Source organism: Salmo trutta, chromosome 27, assembly GCF_901001165.1.
Source record: "Salmo trutta chromosome 27, fSalTru1.1, whole genome shotgun sequence".
Taxonomy (NCBI): Eukaryota; Metazoa; Chordata; class Actinopteri; order Salmoniformes; family Salmonidae; genus Salmo; species Salmo trutta.
This window is the reverse complement of record NC_042983.1, coordinates 37,856,048-37,882,176: the sequence shown is the minus strand read 5'-3', so window position 1 is coordinate 37,882,176 and position 26,129 is coordinate 37,856,048. Positions and strand designations below refer to the sequence as shown.

Here is a 26,129-nt window from a genome sequence, read left to right as displayed (position 1 = left end):
GACTCTCATTCAGAATGTCATTGTTTATCAAAGCAATCGGTGGTGGTAGTGGATGGATAGACACAACGTTGAGAGTGACCATCCTCCCCTGCTGCTCTCTGTATTATTCCTATTCTCCTCGACATGGCTCAGTTACTCCTCCCAGAGCCGGAGCCATCCGTCCGGACCTGACACTTCCTTTTTGGCTTGGACAGGGCTCTCTCTTCCCCGTCCAGAAAAACTTTGCTCACCAGCTCTCACTGTCTCTCTCTCTCTCTCTCACACGCTTTCTATTTCTCTTTCTGTCTGTCTCTCTGTCTGTCTCTCTGTCTGTCTCTCTGTCTGTCTCTCTGTCTGTCTCTCTCTCTCTCATGCTCTTTCTATCTCTCTCTCTCTCTCTCTCTCTCTCTCTCTCTCTCTCTCTCTCTCTCTCTCTCTCTCTCTCTGTGTGTGTCTCTCTCTGTGTCTCTCTCTGTATCTCTCTCTGTGTCTCTCACTGTGTCTCTCACTGTGTCTCTCTCTGTGTCTCTCTCTGTGTCTCTGTGTGTCTCTCTCTGTGTCTCTGTGTCTCTCTCTGTGTCTCTCTCTGTGTCTCTCTCTGTGTCTCTCTCTGTGTCTCTCTCTGTGTCTCTCTCTGTGTCTCTGTGTCTCTCTCTGTGTCTCTGTGTCTCTCTCTGTGTCTCTGTGTGTCTCTGTGTCTCTCTCTGTGTCTCTCTCTGTGTCTCTCTCTGTGTCTCTCTCTGTGTCTCTCTCTGTGTCTCTCTCTGTGTCTCTCTCTGTCTCTGTGTCTCTGTGTCTCTGTGTCTCTCTCTGTGTCTCTCACTGTGTCTCTCACTGTGTCTCTCACTGTGTCTCTCACTGTGTCTCTCACTGTGTCTCTCTCTGTGTCTCTCTCTGTGTCTCTGTGTCTCTCTCTGTGTCTCTCTCTGTGTCTCTCTCTGTGTCTCTCTCTGTGTCTCTCTCTGTGTCTCTCTCTGTGTCTCTGTGTCTCTCTCTGTGTCTCTCTCTGTGTCTCTCTCTGTGTCTCTGTCTCTCTGTGTCTCTGTCTCTCTGTGTCTCTGTCTCTCTGTGTCTCTGTGTCTCTCTGTCTCTCTCTGTCTCTCTGTGTCTCTCTCTGTGTCTCTGTGTCTCTGTGTCTCTGTGTCTCTGTCTCTCTCTGTCTCTCTCTGTGTCTCTGTGTCTCTCACCCTCTTTCTCTCTAGTTTTTTTCTGAATGTTTCTCTTCAGGTGTTTGTTCTCCTGTCAAGATCAGTACACAGTATGTTCAGTGTTTGTTTTGAAACAAATTTCATGAATAAAATGGAAATGTACACTTGGCTAGACAGAAAAGAAAGCAAATGTTACAATAGGCACCATAATATCACTTCCTAAACCTGCACAACAATATCTCTGTCTAAACATGCACCCATAATATCTCTGTCTAAACCTGCACCATAATATCTCTGTCTAAACCTGCACCATAATATCTCTGTCTAAACATGCGCCCATAATATCTCTCTCTAAACCTGCACCATAATATCTCTGTCTAAACATGCACCATAATATCTCTGTCTAAACCTGCACCATAATATCTCTGTCTAAACATGCACCATAATATCTCTGTCTAAACCTGCACCATAATATCTCTGTCTAAACCTGCACCATAATATCTCTGTCTAAACATGCACCATAATATCTCTGTCTAAACCTGCACCATAATATCTCTGTCTAAACCTGCACCATAATATCTCTGTCTAAACCTGCACCATAATATCTCTGTCTAAACATGCGCCCATAATATCTCTCTCTAAACCTGCACCATAATATCTCTGTCTAAACATGCGCCCATAATATCTCTGTCTAAACATGCGCCCATAATATCTCTGTCTAAACATGCGCCCATAATATCTCTGTCTAAACATGCACCATAATATCTCTGTCTAAACATGCACCATAATATCTCTGTCTAAACATGCGCCCATAATATCTCTGTCTAAACATGCGCCCATAATATCTCTGTCTAAACATGCACCATAATATCTCTGTCTAAACATGCACCATAATATCTCTGTCTAAACATGCACCATAATATCTCTGTCTAAACATGCACCATAATATCTCTGTCTAAACATGCACCATAGGCCAGTTGATAATCCACAGCCATTCCCTGTACTTTAGATGACCACTCACTGTTCCTCCTCATATTAGGATACCGAACCAGTGAGGACTGTGTGTCCTGCCTGCCTGCCTGTCTGTGCTTTGAGATGAGGTCACCGACCGTGTGTACTGGAGGAGTTGAGTCTGTGAGGAGATCTAAAGGCTTAGGGACAGGGCTGACTGATGGACAGGGCTGACTGATGGACAGGAGGCAGGTGCAGACCCAAGCTGCCTGCCACCGCTCTGCTGTGAGGACGCTGCACCTTCCCACTCTGCCCAGCACCCTGGCCTGCTCACACAGTGTGAAAGTGTGGTGGTGGTGAAGCTCCACTGTGAGCCTGCCTTAACATGGTGTAGAGAGGGGGACAGAGGGAGGCACTTGTAGGGCTGTTGTAGCTTGTAGGGCTGTTGTTTTTTAGGGCTGGTGGGGGGCACATTGACTGAACATCTAATCAAATGGCTACCCAGACTATTTGCATTGCCCCCCCCCATCCCCTCTTTTACTCTGTTGCTATGCTCTGTTATTATCTATGCATAGTCACTTTAATAACTCTACCTACATCTACATATTACCTCGACTAACCGGTGCCCCCGCACATTGAGTCTTCCCTGTGGCTCAGTTGGTAGAGCATGGTGTGTGTAACGCCAGGGTTGTGGGTTCGATTCCCACGGGGGGCCAGTACAATTATTATTATTATTTTTTTATGCATGAAATGAAATGTATGCATTCACTACTGCAAGTCGCTCTGGATAAGAGCGTCTGCTAAATGACTAAAATGTAAATGTAAATTGACTCTTTACCGGTACCCCCTGTATATAGCCTCGCTATTGTTATTTTACTTTAATTATTTGTTACTTTTATTTCTTATTTTTCTTTAGGTATTTTTCTTAAAACTGCATTGTTGGTTAAGGGTTTGTCAGTAAGCATTTCACTGTAAGGCGCATGTGACGAATAGAATTTTGATTTGATAGGTTAGTGAGTGTTGACGAGGCAACGCTGTGTCATGTTGCTGTTGTATCACCTTACCGGCCAAGGGGACGTTCAAAGGACGCGTCCACAATGGCACCCTATTCCCTATATAGCGTAGTACTTTTGACCAGGGCCCTATGGAGTATGTATGAGGTAGTGTACCATCTGGTGAGCCAACAACACTACTGCTGATTCCCGGTGGCAGTGAAACCTTAGTCAGATATCTGGTGTCTTCTCTCAGCTCGCTGTGCCAGGAACTACCTCTGTTTAGTTCACACAGTCCCATCCTTTCAACCCTGTTTTCACCCCTAAACACCACTACTCCTATAGACACATAATGAGTTGTGTATCCTGACCTTAGCTCACCCCAAGGAATCTTAAACCTTCTATTTGAAATGTGGTTGGAATTGCATTAAAGAGGGGTCATGTCTCTTTAACCTACTGGAGAAGGTACAGTACCTCAGGACAGCATCATATTCTCTTCAAAGCCAACGAGGCTCTGTTTAGGTTTAGGTTCAGGCTCAGGCTTAGGCTCAGGCTCAGGTTTATTAGAACATCTTGGTACATGCAGAACACATACATATAATGTGATGTCATACAATATCAAAAACAGGTCAAATTATATTATCTGCCTATAAGGACTAGATGTTCCTAGATATGATCTGCCTATAAGGACTAGATGTTCCTAGACATGATCTGCCTATAAGGACTAGATGTTACTAGATATGATCTGCCTATAAGGACTAGATGTTACTAGATATGATCTGCCTATAAGGACTAGATGTTACTAGATATGATCTGCCTATAAGGACTAGATGTTACTAGATATGATCTGCCTATAAGGACTAGATGTTCCTAGATATGATCTGCCTATAAGGACTAGATGTTACTAGATATGATCTGCCTATAAGGACTAGATGTTACTAGATATGATCTGCCTATAAGGACTAGATGTTACTAGATATGATCTGCCTATAAGGACTAGATGTTCCTAGATATGATCTGCCTATAAGGACTAGATGTTCCTAGATATGATCTGCCTATAAGGACTAGATGTTCCTAGATATGATTTGCCTATAAGGCATCATTAAATCATACGCAGTGCGTCATCAAAGTCATACACAGGACAACCAATAAGCATACCACTAACTGGGTAAATAGGCATGTCAAACGTTTGAGTGAATTACAGCACCCTGCAATTGGTACCTTATCCTGGTAGTAGGTTGGGGAATGACCACCAGCAGTGGACCTTAAGTAGGTGCGTCAGAGCAGCTAAAAGACACATTGTTTGTTCAGTGAGATAGAGCAGAGGCAGACTGGAGCCGTTGGCCATGATATGTGAGTTTGGAAATGGGAAAGTAATCATAGGGGGAGACAGTGGGTCGGAGAGGGACTGTAAACACTAACTCACCGGCCCCCGCTGCCGTCTGTGTGTGAACACACACTGTTCACACACACACTGTTCACACTGCGTGGAGGGGAAGGGAAACAGCGCAGGCCGTAAATGGATGGAAAATGGCTGTTTAAGCGTGTGTTGATGACTACGGCTCCACTGTCCTCGGAGTGTCTGGGAAATAAACACTGGCTAGCAGTAATATTACCACCCACCCAAAACACACACCTCCCTCCTCCCCTGGCCTCCCTTAGCTACCCAGGCCTTTCAGAGCCTCTGGATTGATCCCAAATAGCACCCTATGCCCTATATAGTGCACTTCTTTTGCCCAGAGCCCTATGAGCCTTGGTCAAAAGTAGTGCACAAGAAAGGGAATAGGGTGACGTTTGGGATGCAGACGGTCTCTTTGAAGAGCAGACCAATTGAGATGATATTACTCAGTTAAGCATCATTAAAGGAAGTACCTGCACAGCTGACAAAGCAAGTAAGCTATGATTCCTACTGCCCTGCGGGCAAGAGGTGTCCTGGAAGATAAGCTCACGGTTTTGTGTGTGGATTGTTTTGTTATGGTTTGAAAAGGGCAGTTTGAGGAAAAAGGCTAATGCTTTCAAACCATTTCCATAAAGACTGGGGCTAGAGGGGATTAAAGCCATCACAACAAGCCGAGGGAAAGCTAATGACTGGTATTGATATTTCAGACCAGGCCTCATACCACATTTAACCAAGCTACTTCTAGCCTTTATCTTTATACATCTCCTGGGGCCGTATATGTATCAAGTGTCTCAGAGTAGGAGTGCTGATCTAGGATCAGGTCCCCTGGGGCCGTATATGTATCAAGTGTCTCAGAGTAGGAGTGCTGATCTAGGATCAGGTCCCCCTTTTCCATACAATGTTGTTCTTTATCATCTAAAAGGCACAACTGATCCTAGACAATTTGTGAATAGTTTCACTGGTATGTTCCTTCACTTGATCCATTGTCTGGTCCTCTACAGCATATTAATGGGCTGTGTTAGTGGGGATTAGATTAGAAACAGACTAAGTCAATCTGGACATGGTTCTCTCCATCAACACAGGCAGGACCTCACATACTAAACTCTGTGGCCGTATGTATCAAGAGTAGGAGTGCTGATTTAGGATCAGTTATCCCTTTTTAGATCACAATGAATAACATTACATGGACAGGGGTATCTGATCCTAGAGCAGCACTCCTACTCTATGGGATATCCAATAGTACTGTTGTTGAGTTGCCCTGGACCTTAGCTCCGTCTGTCTAGGTCAGGGTTTCTCAAACTGTTTGTGGCCGGGGACCATTTTTGTGATAGTAAATTCCTCAGGGACCCCCTCATAATCATAACACATCTCGAGTGAGATAAAAATAGCATACAGAGTTGTATTATGACTTTGGTAGTGCATGGCCGGATGAACCAAGTCACCAGCCCTGGGAAGAAACATTTTAAAGGACTTTTACATCAGAAAGAACATTTTAGTTTTCAAGCTAATATCCTGCAATTCTACACGTTTTGTCATGAGGCAGAGAGAAAACTTTGCAGTTTTAAGTCTTAAATTACAGTGCATTTATGTAAAAAAAAAAGAAGAAAAAAACATTTTGGGGGAATAAAGAAGTATCGAGTTGAAAAGTGTTTAATTAGTGGAGTACTGTGGATACCAATATCCCTGTGAGTCTCCCAGGCCCATGTTGCCAAGAGTGAAGAACAGAAATTGTAGATAAATGGGGGGGTAGCCTAGTGGTTAGAGCGTTGGACTAGTAACTGAAAGGTTGCAAGATCGAATCCCTGAGCTGACCAGGTAAAGATCTGTCGTTCTGCCCCTGAACAAGGCAGGTAACCCACTGTTCCTAGGCCGTCACTGTAAATAAGAATTTGTTCTTAACTGACTTGCCTAGTTAAATAAAATGTATAATATTGTATTACACCCTCTAAATGTACTCCAATTCTAATCAATCTGTTAGTAATATTCATGATTTTTTTTTTAAGTATTTGATCCCCTGCTGAATTTGTACGTTTGCCCACTGATAAAGAAAGGATCAGTCTATAATTTTAATGGTAGGTTTATTTGAACAGTGAGAGACAGAACAACAACAAATATATCCAGAAAAATGTATGTCAAAAATGTTATAAATTGATTTGCATTTAATCTGTTGGGGCTAGGGGGCAGTATTTGCACGGCCGGATAAAAAAACGTACCCGATTTAAACTGGTTACTACTCTTGCCCAGAAATGAGAATATGCATATAATTAGTAGATATGGATGGAAAACACTCTAAAGTTTCTAAAACTGTTTGAATGGTGTCTGTGAGTATAACAGAACTCATATGGCAGGCCAAAACCTGAGAAGATTCCATACAGGAATTGCCCTGTCTGACAATTTGTTCTCCTTCTGTGGCATCTCTATCGAAAATACAGCATCTCTGCTGTAACATGACATTTTCTAAGGCTTCCATTGGCTCTCAGAAGGCACCAGAAAGTGGAATGACGTCTCTCCTGTCTCTGGGCGAAAAACAGCAGGAGATTTTGTGAGTGGTCAGGCTGAGAACAGTGACACTGGAGATGCGAGTTCATGTGAATTCTCAATTTTTTTCTTTCAGCCTTTGAATGAATACAACGTCGCCCGGTTGGAATATTATCTCTATTTTACGAGAAAAATAGCATACAAATTGATTTTAAACAGCATTTGACATGCTTCGTAGTACGGTAATGGAATATTTTGATTTTTTTTGTCACGAAATGCGCTCACGCGTCACCCTTCGGATACTGACCTGAATGCACGAACAAAACGGAGGTATTTGAATATAACTATGGATTATTTGGAACCAAAACAACATTTGGTGTTGAAGTAGAAGTCCTGGGAGTGCATTCTGACGAAGAACAGCAAAGGTAATCCAATTTTTCTTATAGTAAATCTGAGTTTGGTGAGGGCCAAACTTGGTGGGTGTCAAATTAGCTAGCCGTGATGGCCGAGCTATGTACTCAGAATATTGCAAAATGTGCTTTCGCCGAAAAGCTATTTTAAAATCTGACACCGCGATTGCATAAAGGAGTTCTGTATCTATAATTCTTAAAATAATTGTTATGTATTTTGTGAACGTTAATCGTGAGTAATTTAGTCAATTCACCGGAAGTTTGCGGTGGGTATGCTAGTTCTGAACATCACATGCTAATGTAAAAAGCTGGTTTTTGATATAAATATGAACTTCATTGAACAAAACATGCATGTATTGTATAACATCATGTCCTAGGAGTGTCATCTGATGAAGATCATCAAAGGTTAGTGCTGCATTTAGCTGTGGTTTTGGTTTTTGTGACATATATGATTGCTTTGAAAATGGCTGTGTGATTATTTTTGGCAGGGTACTCTCCTGACATAATCTAATGTTTTGCTTTTGCTGTAAAGCCTTTTTGAAATCGGACAATGTGGTTAGATTAACGAGAGTCTTTAAAATGGTGTAAAATAGTCATATGTTTGAGAAATTGAAGTTATAGCATTTTTGAGGTATTTGTATTTCGCGCCACGAGATTCCACTGGCTGTTGACTAGGCAAACGTCCCACCTTGCCCAGGGAGGTTAATGAGGGAAATAAGTATTTGACCCCCTCTCAATCAGAAAGATTTCTGGCTCCCAGGTGTCTTTTATACAGGTAACGAGCTGAGATTAGGAGCACACTCTTAAACGGAGTGCTCCTAACCGCAGCTTGTTACCTGTAAAAAAGACACCTGTCCACAGAAGCAATCAATCAATCAGATTCCAAACTCTCCACCATGGCCAAGACCAAAGAACTCTCCAAGGATATCAGGGACAAGATTGTAGACCTACACAAGGCTGGAATGGGCTACAAGACCATCGCCAAGCAGCTTGGTGAGAAGGTGACAACAGTAAGTGCGATTATTCGCAAATGGAAGAAACACAAAAGAACTGTCAATATCCCTCGGCCTGGGGCTCCAAGTAAGATCTCACCTCGTGGGGTTGCAATGATCATGAGAACGGTGAGGAATCAGCCCAGAACTACACGGGAGGATCTTGTCAATTATATCAAGGCAGCTGGGACCATAGTCACCAACAAACAATTGGTAATACACTACGACGTGAAGGACTGAAATCCTGCAGCGCCCGCAAGGTCCCCCTGCTCAAGAAAGCACATATACATGCCCGTCTGAAGTTTGCCAATGAACATCTGAATGATTCAGAGGACAACTGAGTGAAAGTGTTGTGGTCAGATTAGACCAAAATGGAGCTCTTTGGCGTCAACTCAACTCGCTGTGTTTGGAGGAGGATGAATGCTGCCTATGACCCCAAGAACACCATCTCCACCGTCAAACATGGAGGTGGAAACATTATGCTTTAGGGGTGTTTTTCTGCTAAGGGGACAGGACAACTTCACCGCATCAAAGGGACGATGGACGGGGCCATGTACCGTCAAATCTTCGGTAAGAACATCCTTCCCTCAGCCAGGGCATTGAAAATGGGTCGTGGATGGGTATTCCAGCATGGCAATGACCCAAAACACACGGCCAAGGCAACAAAGGAGTGGCTCAAGAAGAAGCACATTAAGGTCCTGGAGTGGCCTAGCCAGTCTCCAGACCTTAATCCCATAGAAAATCTGTGGAGGGAGCTGAAGGTTCGAGTTGCCAAACGTCAGCCTCGAAACCTTAATGACTTGGAGAAGATCTGCACAGAGGAGTGGGCCAAAATCCCTCCTGAGATGTGTGCAAACCTGATGGCCAACTACAAGAAACATCAGACCTCTGTGATTGCCAACAAGGGTTTTGTTGTTATTCTGTCTCTCACTGTTCAAATAAACCTACCATTAAAATTATAGGCTGATCATTTCTTTGTAAGTGGGCAAACGTACAAAATCAGCAGGGGATCAAATACTTTTTTCCCCCCACTGTAAATGTTTAATATTTTACCCCTGGTCTTGGTCATGGAATTAAGCTTTCAGATCACACTTAACTTCCAGCTGTCAGGTATAATGCCTTATGATAGGCTAAGGTGAAGTTGGCCCTAGATGGTGTTCTTGGGACAGTTTTACATTTTCCCCTAGAGCGTACCACAGTATGAGTCATAATACCCATAAAACCTAGCGGTCAAACAGGGAAAAGGTTCCAATAGTTTTTCCACCATTCATTTTTCCCATTGGAGATTTTAGAAACACTTAACGTAAGGGCTGTGTTTCGCGTAGGCTTACCCTGGTGTGACGTTTTGTAACCATGCAAATCTCTCTCGGACAAGATTACTTTTATCAATATATTCACCTGTATTTACCCCCAACAAATGAAATGCTAAAATGTCTGCTAATGTGGCTATCATAAAGAACTACAAATGCCATGATGATCTGGACGAGACAGCCGAATCGAGGCAAAGGTAAGAATCTCTGGATGAATCTAATGCAGTGGTTCTTAACCTTGTTGGAGGTACTGACCCCCACCAGTTTCATATGCGCATTCACCGAACCCTTCTTAATTGGAAAAATGGCTCTCTTCACCTTGAATTCAGCGAGCATTGTATTCTTGTATTGTCCATCTCCATGCAGCTTATGGAAGTGTTCTCTTAGTTTTGCCGGTGCTAGACTAGAATTGCTCAACTTGGCATTGCAAATCATGCAGTTAGGACGCTGACTCTCATCACGTTCCGTTATACATGTGAATCCATATTGTACATATTCGTCCGACCACTTTCTTTTTTTGCTCGACATAGTATGAAGGTATTAAAATATTAAGAAAGAAATCACACGACGTACCATCACGACAGTCACAATTCGACTACTGAGCGCGCCAAATTCCCTGCAGCAGATAGGCCAAGTGATGTTGCTCGATCAACTGCAGCCAATGTTGGCCAAGCGGGGCGTGTCATCACGAATCATATGAGTCGGGTGTGTATCTTGACCTCCGCCGAACCCCTGAGACTGACTCACCGAACCCCTGGGGTTCGATCGAACCCAGGTTAAGAACCACTGATCTAATGTTAGCTAAATGTAGTAATGAATAAATTGTCTACATTTCTTTAAATGTACCTTTTAGCAAAGGTGCCAGCTAGAGGTGACGAGCAGGAGCTTGCAGGGATTTGTAGTCTTGCATGATGTTTACTTTGACACTAATTAGCATTTTAGGATCTGAGAGTAAATAGATCTGACTCTATTGATAACAGTCACCTTGTCCGCAAGAGATTTACATGGTTATCACAAAGTCACGCTAGGGCGAGCTTACACGAAACACAGCCCTTATTTAAAGTGTTTCTAAAATCCCCTATGGGAAAAATAAATGGTGGAAAAGCGATTGGAACCATTTCCAGGTATGACACCTCAACTGTGGGGCTCTACAATAGTGAAGGTTGGTATTTGGGAGGGGAAGCTGATCCTAGATCTGTACCTAGGGGAAACTTCACCCCTGACCTTATTTTACACTGATTTGTCATTCATTCATTTGTCAAGAACATCCTTATGTCTTGTTATTGTCTTCTCATAATGATCCAAACCACCATTTTGGATCTGTTACGAGAGACTCATAAAACCTTTGGATAAAAAGCATCTGCTAAATGGCGAATGACTAGGGAGACATAACTTCTCCTTCCTTGTCTTTGTCTCTATCTGTCCTCGACAAAGAGTTTTTCCAAGGTTTATTTGAAGCTGGAGTGTTTATTTGGTGTTTCCAATGCAGTGAATTGGTGCTTGAAGTGGGACCTTGAAACAGCTCGGGGAGAAAATGAACATGTTTAAAACCTTCAGGAACGGGTTGTCAGGAGACAGAACAGCTGTCCCGACACTGTTTATTTGAGAGAGCGGTGGAGAGATGATGTGGACGTTTCTTGCGTCGCTTCATTTTCAACGCAAAATGGGGTTAAAGATTGTTTATTATCCTTAGAATGTGTTTTAGTTTCAAGTAGGTACGACTCTATGAGCCCTGGTCAACTAGGTACGGCCCAATGGGCACCTGGTCCGCTAGGTATGGGCCCCTGGTCCGCTAGGTATGGGCCCCTGGTCCGCTAGGTATGGGCCCCTGGTCCGCTAGGTACGGACCTATGGGCCCCGGGTCCGCTAGGTACGGACCTATGGGCCCCGGGTCCGCTAGGTACGGACCTATGGGCCCCGGGTCCGCTAGGTACGGACCTATGGGCCCCGGGTCCGCTAGGTACGGACCTATGGGCCCCGGGTCCGCTAGGTAGGGACCTATGGGCCCCGGGTCCGCTAGGTAGGGACCTATGGCCCGGTCGCTAGGTAGGGACCTATGGGCCCCGGGTCCGCTAGGTAGGGACCTATGGGCCCCGGGTCCGCTAGGTAGGGACCTATGGGCCCCGGGTCCGCTAGGTAGGGACCTATGGGCCCCGGGTCCGCTAGGTAGGGACCTATGGGCCCCGGGTCCGCTAGGTAGGGACCTATGGGCCCCGGGTCCGCTAGGTAGGGACCTATGGGCCCCGGGGTCCGCTAGGTAGGGACCTATGGGCCCCGGGTCCGCTAGGTAGGGACCTATGGGCCCCGGGTCCGCTAGGTAGGGACCTATGGGCCCCGGGTCCGCTAGGTAGGGACCTATGGGCCCCGGGTCCGCTAGGTAGGGACCTATGGGCCCCGGGTCCGCTAGGTACGGACCTATGGGCCCCGGGTCCGCTAGGTACGGACCTATGGGCCCCGGGTCCGCTAGGTACGGACCTATGGGCCCCGCGTCCGCTAGGTACGGACCTATGGGCCCCGGGTCCGCTAGGTACGGACCTATGGGCCCCGGGTCCGCTAGGTACGGACCTATGGGCCCCGGGTCCGCTAGGTACGGACCTATGGGCCCCGGGTCCGCTAGGTAGGGACCTATGGGCCCCGGGTCCGCTAGGTAGGGACCTATGGGCCCCGGGTCCGCTAGGTACGGACCTATGGGCCCCGGGTCCGCTAGGTAGGGAATATGGGCCCCGGGTCCGCTAGGTAGGGAATATGGGCCCTGGGTCCTCTAGGTAGGGAATGTGGGCCCTGGGTCCTTTAGGTAGGGAATGTGGGCCCTGGGTCCTTTAGGTAGGGAATATGGGCCCTGGGTCCTTTAGGTAGGGAATATGGTGCCATTTGGGACACCCAGTATGTGAAAGTGCTCCTTAAATACCTTCTCCATAGTAGACATGACAGTTTGGTCTGATGGTTTCTTAGCATTGCGTAAAGCCTTACTGTTAGTACTTGGCTGTGTGTGTGTGTGTGTGTGTGTGTGTGTGTGTGTGTGTGTGTGTGTGTGTGTGTGTGTGTGTGTGTGTGTGTGTGTGTGTGTGCGCGCGCGCGCGTTCATGGCTGTGTATCTGATAGCTGTATAGTATTTTGCCACCTTCACTAAGCTCAGTGGATATGAAGTTTTTTCCGTTGCTCTATTCCTGGTTACTGGCTAGTCTCTGTATGTTTAGGTCATCCTCCATGCTAGTATTGTCCTCATTGGATGCCTCTGGAGGACCCTGACATTCCTACATAACTATTGTGCCATTCACCAGAGCTGGCATATTTTGGCTGGAGTGTACTACCTCTGGGTGGATGGATTCGTTGTGTTGTGCTGATTTGAAGTGGATGGATTCGTTGTGTTGTGCTGATTTGAAGTGGATGGATTCGTTGTGTTGTGCTGATTTGAAGTGGATGGATTCGTTGTGTTGTGCTGATTTGAAGTGGATGGATTTGTTGTGTTGTGCTGATTTGAAGTGGATGGATTTGTTGTGTTGTGCTGATTTGAAGTGGATGGATTCGTTGTGTTGTGCTGATTTGAAGTGGATGGATTCGTTGTGTTGTGCTGATTTGAAGTGGATGGATTCGTTGTGTTGTGCTGATTTGAAGTGGATGGATTCGTTGTGTGCCGCCATGTTTGTGAAGCGACTCAGAGTAGAGGAGTTGGTAGAGGAGGAGTTGGTAGAGGAGGAGTTGGTAGAGGAGGAGTTGGTAGAGGAGGAGTTGGTAGAGGAGGAGTTGGTAGAGGGAGGAGTTGGTAGAGGTGGAGTTGGTAAAGGTGGAGTTGGTAGAGGAGTTGGTAGAGGAGTTGGTAGAGGAGGAGTTGGTAGAGGAGGAGTTGGTAGAGGAGGAGTTGGTAGAGGAGTTGGTAGAGGAGTTGGTAGAGGAGTTGGTTGAGGAGTTGGTTGAGGTGGAGTTGGTAGAGGAGTAGTTGGTTGAGGTGGAGTTGGTAGAGGAGTTGGTTGAGGAGGAGTTGGTTGAGGAGTTGGTTGAGGAGTTGGTAGAGGAGTTGGTAGAGGAGTTGTAGTATACCCCCAGTTTGTGGTTAGAAAAGGTCCAGGTTTGATCTCCCTACTGATGTGAATCCATCCTAGATCAGCAGTCTTACTCTGTTTTATGAATACCCTGATTCCTTTCTGGATTATTTCACATCACTAAGTATCTGAGAATTTACATAATATGAGTCTTGGATTTCCCTCTGGCGAGGTGCTTCTGTTTCAGCCTGTTCCCAGATCTTGCCAACTCTTATGGTCATTGGGGTGACCGCACAAACAGATCTGGGCCCAGGCTAGCTCTGTTTCTGACCCAAGTGGCTTTTCTCAGCAGTGACAGAAAGCAGCAGATAGATTCCTCACCTCACTGATCTCTTTGCCAGTTACGAGTGGCTGTAGCCTTTCAAATGATTCTTTAAACATCCGTCGTATCATTTAGACAAAACGCAATGACAACACTTACACTTGAAATGCCTATGACTTTCATATGGCACTAATACGTTTGGTTCAGGCTACCTTTTAGAAGGCTGTACTCTTCAGGCTGTGTCTGACTGTCCTGCATGCCCATAAACGGTTGTGTACGTGGGTGTCTTGCCTAGCTTCACTATCCTGTGTGGTGTGGTGTGTGTGTGTGTGTGTGTGTGTGTGTGTGTGTGTGTGTTGTGAAGAGCAGTCCAGATGACAGAGGGGGGTATAATGAAGAGACCAGCTGGATGTCTTTCACACTATTCTATGGATTTAGTGTGATTTGTGTTTCTCATGGCTCAAAAGAATAACATCAAGGGGCTCGTCTGCTTTGGAAAGAGCACCAAGTTCTGGGGCCCTTTAGTTGCTGTCATTCTAAGCTACACAATCGCTCCCTCGGCTAGAAAACATCATGTTTGTTGGTCAAAAGGTTGTCAGTTGTATAGTAGTTACATAGTGCCCATTCTTCTGGGTGATACATTGAGGAATGCCTATAGTAATAACAAACGTGTTGCCAAAGCTTTCAGCGTCCCTGAATGCTGCCTCCTACAGCAACTCTTTCTTTCCCAATTCCTTTAGTCTCAGAGGAAGCTTCACTCTTTGAAGTGGTTTCCTCTCTCTCATTTTCTCCCCCATTTTTCTCATTACCTTTCTCTCTTTCTCATCCCCCTCTTCCTGCCTCTACCTCCACCTTCTCACCCCCATTCCCTCTCTCTCTCTGTCTGATTGATGTCTATGGGCCTTGGGTGACATTTGATGTGGACCAGTTACCTGGTGGTCACCTGTTCCTGAGGGGGGGGGGGGGGTCTGGTAAGATGGGTGACAGGGGGATGATTGATGGGAGGGGTCAGAGGTTAGCGACGGTCTCTTTCATCTCTCTCTGAACGTTGGCTCCTCTCCTCCTCCTCCTCAGCTGTCTGGGTGCAGGGAACCCTGACCTAAACAAAGCCCAATGACTTTATGAGACAGAGGATGGGAGACGGAGAGAGGGGAGGAGAGAGGGGTGGGAGAGAGAAAGGGGAGAGGGGGGAGGAGAGGGGTGGGAGAGAGAGAGAAAGGGGAGAGGAGAAAGAAATAACAGGGAAGAAAGGGGGAAAAGGTGGCTGCTGGGTGAGGAGGGGGTGTTTTGGGGAGAGAGAAAGGGGGTGTTTTGGGGAGAGAGAAAGGGGAGAGGGGGAGGAGAGAGAGGGAAGAGGGGGAGGAGAGAGAAATGGGAGAGAGAAAGGGGTGAGGAGAGAGAAAGGGGGGACAGAGGGGGAGGGGGAGGGAAGATATACAACGGGGGTGGGGGAAAGAGAGAAATAACGGGGAAGAAAGAGGGGGAAAGGGGGCTGCTGGATGGGGGGGGGTGTCAAGGGAGGGAAGAGTAATGATGTAGAACTTCCGTTAGCCCTCAGGGCACCTTTCCATATATCTGGGACAATGTCCGACTCAACTGATGATGACCCACACAATGCCCAGTACTGATGACAGAGACCACCACCCTCAATCCTCAGCCCTGTGTCAGCACACAATCGCTCTATGTGAGCATTTCAGTTGCTGTTGGGTCTCATTCAGTCACTGCAACTGTATCTTCTCATGAATCAGTACTGTACTTTCACTACACTTTGAGGTGGTCTGTTCAAAGGGACATTCTTGTCTGCCTAGGCTGTAACCCATCTCAACGTTTCAGGGAGGCTTCAGCATGAAGATAAGACCAGTCAAAGAGGAGAACAAAAATTCTTTCACACCAGTTCCCGCTCTTCTCTTTGCCCTGAGAACCTTGTCAAACACACACAAGACATACTACAGTTGAAATGAGCGGGGGAGAGGGACGGAAAGAGCAAGGAGCGATTCTCTGGAATGAGGCACCGTTCTACCCGTCGTCTAAGTGGAAAGGGGGGGGGGGTTGTGTTTATGTGGAGTTGGTGAAGAAAAGCTTTTCTGTTTGGCCTGTTTGACATGACTAGGCTAAACTAATGATGCCTGTCTCTGTACCCTGTGCTGTGAGTCAGAGTTACACGCACAACTCCCCTTTTCTTCCCCTGGTTCCCCCTCCCCTCTCTTTGGTAGTTTGTACAATGTGGCGCCTGCTGAAAGAGCAGGCTTTTAGGTGCTTGGTAATTGGGTGCTGAAAGCGCCCCGTATCCTGCCTATACGTTCTCCGTCAATGAGGTATGGCCCCGCGATGAGCACAAAGCTAAGGATCACACCCTGCATCATGTGTCATAGCAAATACAAGGCCCACCATCACCATCACCATCAATCGTGCTTATGTAAATGATCCAGCACGGGGATGGTTTTAGACCCAGAGAAATGGAGAGGGGTGACGGGAAAGAGAAACATGCTGGGAAGAAGATGAATGGACATGTCTCTCTGGAGAGACTACAAAGACCTGTCGGTTGTACACATGAGGTTAATGACCCCCTTCCTAATCAAAGCTAGTCTATATCATGAAGAGTGATACAAAGTCAGAAACTCCTAGGGGATACATTTTGTTTCTCACATGTATGTCGGTTACAGCTTTATCATGTCAAATATTCCCGCTTTATTTTGTTACCACGTGGTCATCTGACCACACACACACACACACACACACACACACACACACACACACACACACAGACATTCCATCCCCAGAGACTCGGCTGCTAAAAATGTCCATTACATTGTCCAGTCTCTCTCGAACATGTTTTTCTTTCAGTGGCTAAGTTTATACAGTTGCTGATGTGGCAGAGAGCTTTTCCTGTGAAGAGGTTAGAAGGAGCTAGGGTACTAGGGATCGCTGGTCACATAACTGACCAAAACAAAAGCCGTTTCCATTGGAGTCGTAGTACACTTGATTCCTTCTTGGCTCTGACACGACTTTTCCACCGTTCTTTTGTTTGAAATGTAAATGTTGTCCTCCCATGTCGTTCCACACGACCAGCTAGGTGAGGTGCAGAGCCCAGAGGATGAACTCTCTGTGTTCCAAATGGCTCTACTCTATCAATATCTATCTATTACCCATGGGCCCCTGGGGGAATGCACCACACACACTGGTTGTCTCTGAACAGCACCACACACACTGGTTGTCTCTGAACAGCACCACACACGCTGGTTGTCTCTGAACAGCACCACACACACTGGTTGTCTCTGAACAGCACCACACACGCTGGTTGTCTCTGAACAGCACCACACACACTGGTTGTCTCTGAACAGTTGACAGCTCCCAGGTGTTGGATTATTCTGGTGCACCAGGGCTGTTTTGTCAACAGCTCAGCGGCACCTCACATAACTGTACATAATGCTCACATGGCGTGAGGAGAAGGGGGAGCGACAGAGGAGGAGGGAAGGGGGGGCGACAGAGGAGGAGGGCGGGAGGGAAGGGGGAGCGACAGAGGAGGAGGGAAGGGGGGGGCGACAGAGGAGGAGGGAAGGGGGAGCGACAGAGGAGGAGGGAAGGGGGGGCGACAGAGGAGGAGGGCGGGAGGGAAGGGGGAGCGACAGAGGAGGAGGGAAGGGGGGGCGACAGAGGAGGAGGGAAGGGGGAGCGACAGAGGAGGAGGGAAGGGGGGGCGACAGAGGAGGAGGGCGGGAGGGAAGGGGGAGCGACAGAGGAGGAGGGAAGGGGGGGCGACAGAGGAGGAGGGAAGGGGGAGGCGACAGAGGAGGAGGGAAGGGGGGGGCGACAGAGGAGGAGGGAAGGGGGAGCGACAGAGGAGGAGGAAAGGGGGAGCGACAGAGGAGGAGGAAAGGGGGAGCGACAGAGGAGGAGGGAAGGGGGAGCGACAGAGGAGGAGGGAAGGGGGAGCGACAGAGGAGGAGGGAAGGGGGGCGACAGAGGAGGAGGGAAGGGGGGGCGACAGAGGAGGAGGGAAGGGGGAGCGACAGAGGAGGAGGGAAGGGGGAGCGACAGAGGAGGAGGGAAGGGGGAGCGACAGAGGAGGAGGGAAGGGGGAGCGACAGAGGAGGAGGGCGGGAGGGAAAGGGGAGCGACGGAGGAGGAGGGAAGGGGGGGGCGACAGAGGAGGAGGGAGGGGGGGGCGACGGAGGAGGAGGGAGGGGGGGGGCGACAGAGGAGGAGGGAAGGGGGGCGACAGAGGAGGAGGGCGGGAGGGAAAGGGGAGCGACAGAGGAGGAGGGAAGGGGGGGCGACAGAGGAGGAGGGAAGGGGGAGCGACAGAGGAGGAGGGAAGGGGGAGCGACAGAGGAGGAGGGCGGGAGGGAAAGGGGAGCGACAGAGGAGGAGGGAAGGGGGGGCGACGGAGGAGGAGGGAGGGGGGAGCGACAGAGGAGGAGGAGAAGGGGGAACGACGGAGGAGATTGGATGGAGGGAAGGAAGGAAGGGGAGAAAAGACCAGTGAACAGCACTCTATCCTCTCTGTTCTGAACTGAGACGAGCTCCCTGCAGCTCTGTCAAATCCCATTTATTCAGCCACTTCACCTCTCTCTGCACCCAAATCAGAGTATGTGTCCCAAATGTCACCCTATTCCCTGTATAGTGCACTTATTTTGATCAGGGCCCTTAAGGCACTATTGTAGTTCACTATAAACACAGGGCACTATAAAGGGAATAGGGTGCCATTTGGGACATATCCAGAGCTTTGTTTACGTGGCCCTTTGAAAGCCTGTCTCTGTCGTCTGTCTGTCTGTCTCCCTCTCTCTCTCTCTCTGTCTGTCTGTCTCGCTCTGTCTGTGTCTGTCTTTGTCTGTCTCTGTCTCTGGCCTCAGCGGTATTTGATATGGGATTAGGTTTGATAAGAGGACAGGTTTAGTCCACCTCACTACCTCTAGCTCCATTCTTCTCAGTGGACCATGGTGGCAGTAAAGTTGAAATGGCTGACGTTTTTGTTTGAATTGGATCTATGTTTTGGAGTGGAAGGAGCTGGAGCCTCAGGATTCACGTGAGAAAGTAAACCGTGTTTTATCATCACTTTCAAGCTTCCATCATCCTTCCATCGTCCTTCCATCATCCTTCCATCGTCCTTCCATCATCCCATGTCTGTGACTTAGACCAGTGTTTATGTGAGTGAGAGCTCATATAAGGCACACCTCCGGGGCACTCTTTTAAACAGACGTGTGTTAAATGGCAGGTTGAAGGAGCAATCAGCAGTTGAAACAATAACAAAAAGCTTTCCCCGTCACTGTTTCAGTAAAAAGCTGAGGGGATGAGACTGGAGAAATGTAACCACTCTCAAATTCATAGACAGAGCTATGGATTCAAGGACTGACCATCCATGACATCAACAGTATAGTTTTATCCTTGTTTGTTTACATTTACTGTGTATTCAAACATTGGAGTAAAACAATGAAGCTTTTATTTTGAGTTCTGATTAGTGGAGGCTGCTGGGGGGAGGACGTCTCATAGTAATGTCTGGAACGGAGTTCATGGAATGGCATCAAGCACATGGAAACCATGGAAACCACGTGTTTGATGTTGATACCTTTCCACCTATTCCGCTCCAGCCATTACCACGTGCCTGTCCTCCCCATTTAAGGTACCACCAACCTCCTGTGGTTCTGAAGTAAAACAAGCTTATATTTTGTGTTCTGATGAGGTACGACAGTTGAACTAAGCTCATGAGCCATTATAAGTTAGATTCTCCAAGAATCAATGGGTACATAAGATTCATTTATAAGCCCAAAAATGTATGTAGCAACTGCAGATTTCCCCTTTAAACCAAGAACACGCCACATAAACACTTCCCCTGCTATTTGACGTCAAAAGCAATGGCTGACCTTTCCCCTAATTACAATATAATTGAATTGAATTGGCCTCATTGGTCTGAAGTACAACGTCAATGATGCGTGTGTCTACCAGGCTGCAAGGAGTAGTGTGACACAGAGTTGCCAGGAAAGAGAGATCTTTCCAAATTCCTCAACTTCAGTTCACCTCTATTCGTCCTTGTGCATGAAGACCTACAATTTCAAGATTTCCCTTGTTTTAGAGGAAAGCTCTTTGATGAGAGGAGCAGTGGCAAAATATACATCCTGTCCTGTAAACCCCTCCTCTTCTTCAGTATCCTGTCCTGTAAACCCCTCCTCTTCTTCAGTATCCTGTCCTTTAAACCCTCCTCTTCTTCAGTATCCTGTCCTGTAAACCCCTCCTCTTCTTCAGTATCCTGTCCTGTAAACCCCTCCTCTTCTTCAGTATCCTGTCCTTTAAACCCTCCTCTTCTTCAGTATCCTGTCCTGTAAACCCCTCCTCTTCTTCAGTATCCTGTCCTTTAAACCCTCCTCTTCTTCAGTATCCTGTCCTGTAAACCCCTCCTCTTCTTCAGTATCCTGTCCTGTAAACCCCTCCTCTTCTTCAGCATCCTGTCCTGTAAACCCCTCCTCTTCTTCAGCATCCTGTCCTGTAAACCCCTCCTCTTCTTCAGCATCCTGTCCTGTAAACCCCTCCTCTTCTTCAGTATCCTGTCCTGTAAACCCCTCCTCTTCTTCAGTATCCTGTCCTTTAAACCCTCCTCTTCTTCAGTATCCTGTCCTGTAAACCCCTCCTCTTCTTCAGTATCCTGTCCTGTAAACCCCTCCTCTTCTTCAGTATCCTGTCCTGTAAACCCCTCCTCTTCTTCAGGATCCTGTCCTGTAAACCCCTCCTCTTCTTCGGTATCCTGTCCTTTAAACCCTCCTCTTCTTCAGTATCCTGTCCTGTAAACCCCTCCTCTTCTTCAGTATCCTGTCCTGTAAACCCCTCCTCTTCTTCAGCATCCTGTCCTGTAAACCCCTCCTCTTCTTCAGCATCCTGTCCTGTAAACCCCTCCTCTTCTTCAGTATCCTGTCCTTTAAACCCCTCCTCTTCTTCAGTATCCTGTCCTGTAAACCCCTCCTCTTCTTCAGTATCCTGTCCTTTAAACCCTCCTCTTCTTCAGTATCCTGTCCTGTAAACCCCTCCTCTTCTTCAGTATCCTGTCCTGTAAACCCCTCCTCTTCTTCAGCATCCTGTCCTGTAAACCCCTCCTCTTCTTCAGCATCCTGTCCTGTAAACCCCTCCTCTTCTTCAGTATCCTGTCCTTTAAACCCCTCCTCTTCTTCAGTATCCTGTCCTGTAAACCCCTCCTCTTCTTCAGTATCCTGTCCTTTAAACCCCTCCTCTTCTTCAGTATCCTGTCCTGTAAACTCCACTCAAAGTCCTAACTTTACTACACAAATAGATGGTTTTCCAGACACAGATTAAGTATAATCCTGGACTAAAAAGTATTTTTGATTTTCCACTGAAAGTCCTTTTTAGTCCAGGACTACTGTTAGATCAGTCTCGACATTGAAATGATCTAACATGTCTGGTGTAATATGGCTGGTTTTTAGGCTTAATCTGTTTCCGGGAAACCGCCCCAAGAAGTCAACTATCAAAGGTAGTGAATGTCCCCAAAAGTCACATTTGTCTTTTATACACTGAGTAGACAAAACATTAGGAACACCTGCTCTTTCCATGACATACCAGACAACTGACCAGGTGAATCCAGGTGAAAGCTATGATCCCTTATTGATGTCACTTGTTAAATACACTTCAATCAGTGTAGATGAAGGGGAGGAGACAGGTTAAAGAAGGATTTGTACACCTTGAGACAATTGCGACATGGATTGTGTATGTGTGCCATTCAGATGGTGAACGGGCAAGAGAAAAGATTTAAGAACTTTTTCCACACCTTGTAGAGTCCATGCCTAGACGAGGCGATTCTGCAGGCAGATTTGGGGTGCAACTCAATATTAGGAAGGTGTTCCTAATGTTTTGTACACTCAGTGCATACGTCGAATACATTTTAAGGGACTAGGCTTTCTGTAAAGCTATTGTCTATACATAATAAGAATAATGTCCCACTTCTTTTGACTACCTGGTTCCACGGTCTTCCACTCTGTCTGGAAAGCTCTTCCGCTGTTGACAGATTGGACGATTTGATCGGTGTGAAGTCAATCTTTGGAGAGGGTATCGTATGACTGCTAGTGTTTATTGTAACAAGGAAGGACACTTACTTTTTTTTTTGTTGGACGATCTCCACGATGCAGCTGTGAAACATCTGGTCTGAATGAGTGTGCCAGAATGAAAGTGATGCGTCCCAAATGGCATCCTATTCCCTATTGTGTGCACTACTTTTGAACCGGGTCCATAGGGCTCTTGTTAAAAGTAGTGCACAGTGTGCAGGGGACAGGATACAATTTGGAACACTTCCGTCTTTGGACTTTCTTCTCCTGATGTGACAAACAGGTGCTCCTTTGAAACGGGATGTGTGTGTAGGAAACGCTGAAGACTATAGTACAACAATGGCTACTTGGATGTAACTATTTTGGAATATGATTTCCAAGACTTTGCCATGGTATCTTTTTTTTGTGAACACCTGTTTATTATTGACTTGTACAGCAACGCTATAATCAATGAGAAACAAAAACAAATGTTGAATCCAGCCCATCCCAACCCCAGCCCATCCCAAGTCTTTACACAAAAGTACATTATTCTCTATCTCTCACTTTGATATTGACCTGTTAAACGAAAAAGTAAAAATGGCTTGTTTTTGTGACAAAACTAATGAAGGTATGATTGTTGCTTGTGAATCCTAAGTCTAACCCTCTGTCTCTCTGTCCTGTCCTTGTAGCTAACGTTCTGGACAGTATGTTGCTGAGGACTTTGGGGAAGGCGGCGGTGGACGGTGAAAAGGAAGCCAGTGGGAGCACAGCCCCAGCCCTGCCCCAGCGACAGCTCTGGTGTTACTGCTATCACCACTGTCCTGAGGACTCCACCAACAACACCTGCAGGTGTGGGCCCAACACACACACACACACACACACACACACACACACACACACACACACACACACACATGGATGTATGCACACACATGCACTCATGAATGTACTCTCTATCTCTCACTCACACACACACACACACACACACACATGTATTTTACTATCCTTGTGGGGACCAAACAATTGATTCCCATTACAAAATCATATTTTCCCTAACCCCTAAGTCTAAAATAGCCTTTTTCTTTGTCCCCACTTGTCCGAATTCCTTGTTTGTGGTACCCATAAGGATAGTAAAACCAAACACACACACACACACAAATGCAAAACCATGCTCTCACACACACACACACACTATATCCTACGCATATATTTGATGCTCATCTTGCACGTGTTGATCCAACACTGGCCCATCCACATTCATAGTGCTGATCTCAGATCAGGTCATCTCTGTCCATATAATCTTATTCATTAAAACTGATCCTAGACCAGCATTTTTAAACGATTTGTGAGTATGGGCCACTTTCATACTCTCTTTAGGCTGTATTGATAACCATGGAAGATAAAATGTATCAGTACTTCACCTTAGTGCAGTATACTTACAGTATGATTTAACAGTTTCGTGTGTATTGTTCTGCCTAATGCAGTTTGTTTGGAGTGAAACTTAGCAGGGTGTGTGGCGCTCGCTCGCTGACACGTTCCCTGTCGATGTGTTTTCCCCTTAGCAACTCAACCCTCAAATATTCCCTGATGTGCTGTGCTAATTAGTTTAACGCACACGCTGTCACACACAATAACATCAGTGGCTAATTACTCTGTCTCTTGCCAACTTTGAATATAACATGAATTCATCATTAACGTCATGAAACTGAAGTCCTCTGGGCTAATATTTAACTCCAATAACAACCCTGAACATGACCTGTTAGTAAAGCTGCACACACACACACAAACACTCACTCACTCGCACTATTCCTGTGAGGACTTTTTGGGGACCAACAATTAATTCCCATTCAAAATCCCTTTTTCCCCTAAACCTAAACCCCTAAGACTTTTTACAAGTGAGGACCGGCAAAATGTCATCACTTCTCATCATTTTTGTTGGCTCACTATTCTTGTGAGGCCTTCTGATAATCACACGTATAGTAAACTGTGTATACACACACACACGCACACACACACACCAGTTGTGAATGGTACTCACATTTGACTAATTAGCACCGATCACTAATGAATTAGATGTTGATAATGTACATTATTAATAAGTACATGAAGTCATTGTGCTGGACATAATAGAAATGACTGATGATAATTGTTATGCTTATTGATGGTGCTATTAATGCAGTAATGATCTGAGTAATGGTGATAATGTATATAGTGATGATGTATGTGAAGCACCTTGTACTGCATTTATTTGGGGGGCACGAAATAAAGTTTGATTTGATCATGATGTTAGATGGTAATGCATTGTGTTTTGTGATCTAGGACGGATAATGATCTGAGTAATGGTGATAGTGCAGGTAGATTGTGATGATCTAGATGGTAATGTAATGTGTTGTGATTTAGGACGGATGGGTACTGCTTCACCATGGTGGAGGAAGAGGAGGGAGGGGTCCCTGTCCTCACATCAGGATGTCTGGGTCTGGTGGGATCAGAGTTCCAGTGCAGGGTAAGTCTGAGGACCACTCCACCACACTGAAACCACCCCACTCCACCACACTGAAACCAACCCATTCCACCACACTGAAACCACCACACTGAAACTATTCAACCACACTGAAACCACCCCACTCCACCATACTGAAACCACCCCATTCCACCATAGTGAAACCACCACACTGAAACCATTCAACCACACTGAAACCACCCCACTCCACCATACTGAAACCACCCCATTCCACCATAGTGAAACCACCACACTGAAACCATTCAACCATACTGAAACCACCCCACGCCACCATAGTGAAACCACCTCACTGAAACCATTCCACCACACTGAAACCACCACACTGAAACCACTCCACCACACCACACTAAAACCACCCCACTCCACCACACTGAAACCACCCCACTCCACCACACTGAAACCACCCCACTCCACCACACTGAAACCACCCCACTCCACCACACTGAAACCACCTCACTCCACCACACTGAAACCACCTCACTGAAACCACCACACTGAAACCACCCCACTCCACCATAGTGAAACCACCTCACCGAAACCATTCAACCACACTGAAACCACCACACTGAAACCACTCCACCACACTGAAACCACCCCACCACACTGAAACCACCCCACCACACTGAAACCACTCCACCACACTGAAACCACTCCACCACACTGAAACCACTCCACCACACTGAAACCACTCCACCACACTAAAACCACCTCACTCCACCACACTAAAACCACCTCACTCCACCACACTGAAACCACTCCACCACACTGAAACCACTCCACCACAGTGAAACCACCTCACTCCTCCACAGTGAAACCACCTCACTCTTCCACAGTGAAACCACCTCACTCTTCCACAGTGAAACCACCTCACTCTTCCACAGTGAAACCACCTCACTGTTCCACAGTGAAACCCTCTCACTCTTCCACAGTGAAACCCTCTCACTCTTCCACAGTGAAACCCTCTCACTCTTCCACAGTGAAACCCTCTCACTCTTCCACAGTGAAACCACCTCACTCTTCCACAGTGAAACCCTCTCACTCTTCCACACTGAAACCACCTCACTCCACCACACTGAAACCACCTCACTCCACCACACTGAAACCACCTCACTCCACCACACTGAAACCACCCCACTCCACCACACTGAAACCACCTCACTCCACCACAGTGAAACATTTACATTACATTTACATTTAAGTCATTTAGCAAACGCTCTTATCCAGAGCGACTTACAAATTGGTGCATTCACCTTAAGATATCCAGTGGAACAACCACTTTACAATAGTGCATCTAAATCACTCCACTCCACCACACTGAAACCACCTCACTCTTCCACACTGAAACCACCTCACTCTACCACAGTGAAACCACCTCACTCTTCCACAGTGAAACCCTCTCACTCTTCCACAGTGAAACCCTCTCACTCTTCCACAGTGAAACCACCTCACTCTTCCACAGTGAAACCCTCTCACTCTTCCACACTGAAACCACCTCACTCTTCCACAGTGAAACCACCTCACTCTTCCACAGTGAAACCCTCTCACTCTTCCACAGTGAAACCCTCTCACTCTTCCACAGTGAAACCACCTCACTCTTCCACAGTGAAACCCTCTCACTCTTCCACA

The 26,129-nt window shown here is 46.7% G+C and overlaps 1 protein-coding gene across 2 annotated transcripts in view; it reads left to right on the top strand.

Moving 5' to 3' along the window:
- The window catches only part of bmpr1ba (bone morphogenetic protein receptor, type IBa), a 134,439-nt gene that overhangs the window by 96,445 nt on the left and 11,865 nt on the right, over positions 1-26,129 (top strand). For both annotated transcript variants that reach the window (XM_029717984.1, XM_029717985.1), the window contains 2 exons: positions 22,672-22,831; positions 24,383-24,485. In XM_029717984.1, the coding sequence (XP_029573844.1) occupies positions 22,672-22,831; positions 24,383-24,485 (263 nt within the window). The remainder of the gene's footprint in view (positions 1-22,671; positions 22,832-24,382; positions 24,486-26,129) is intronic.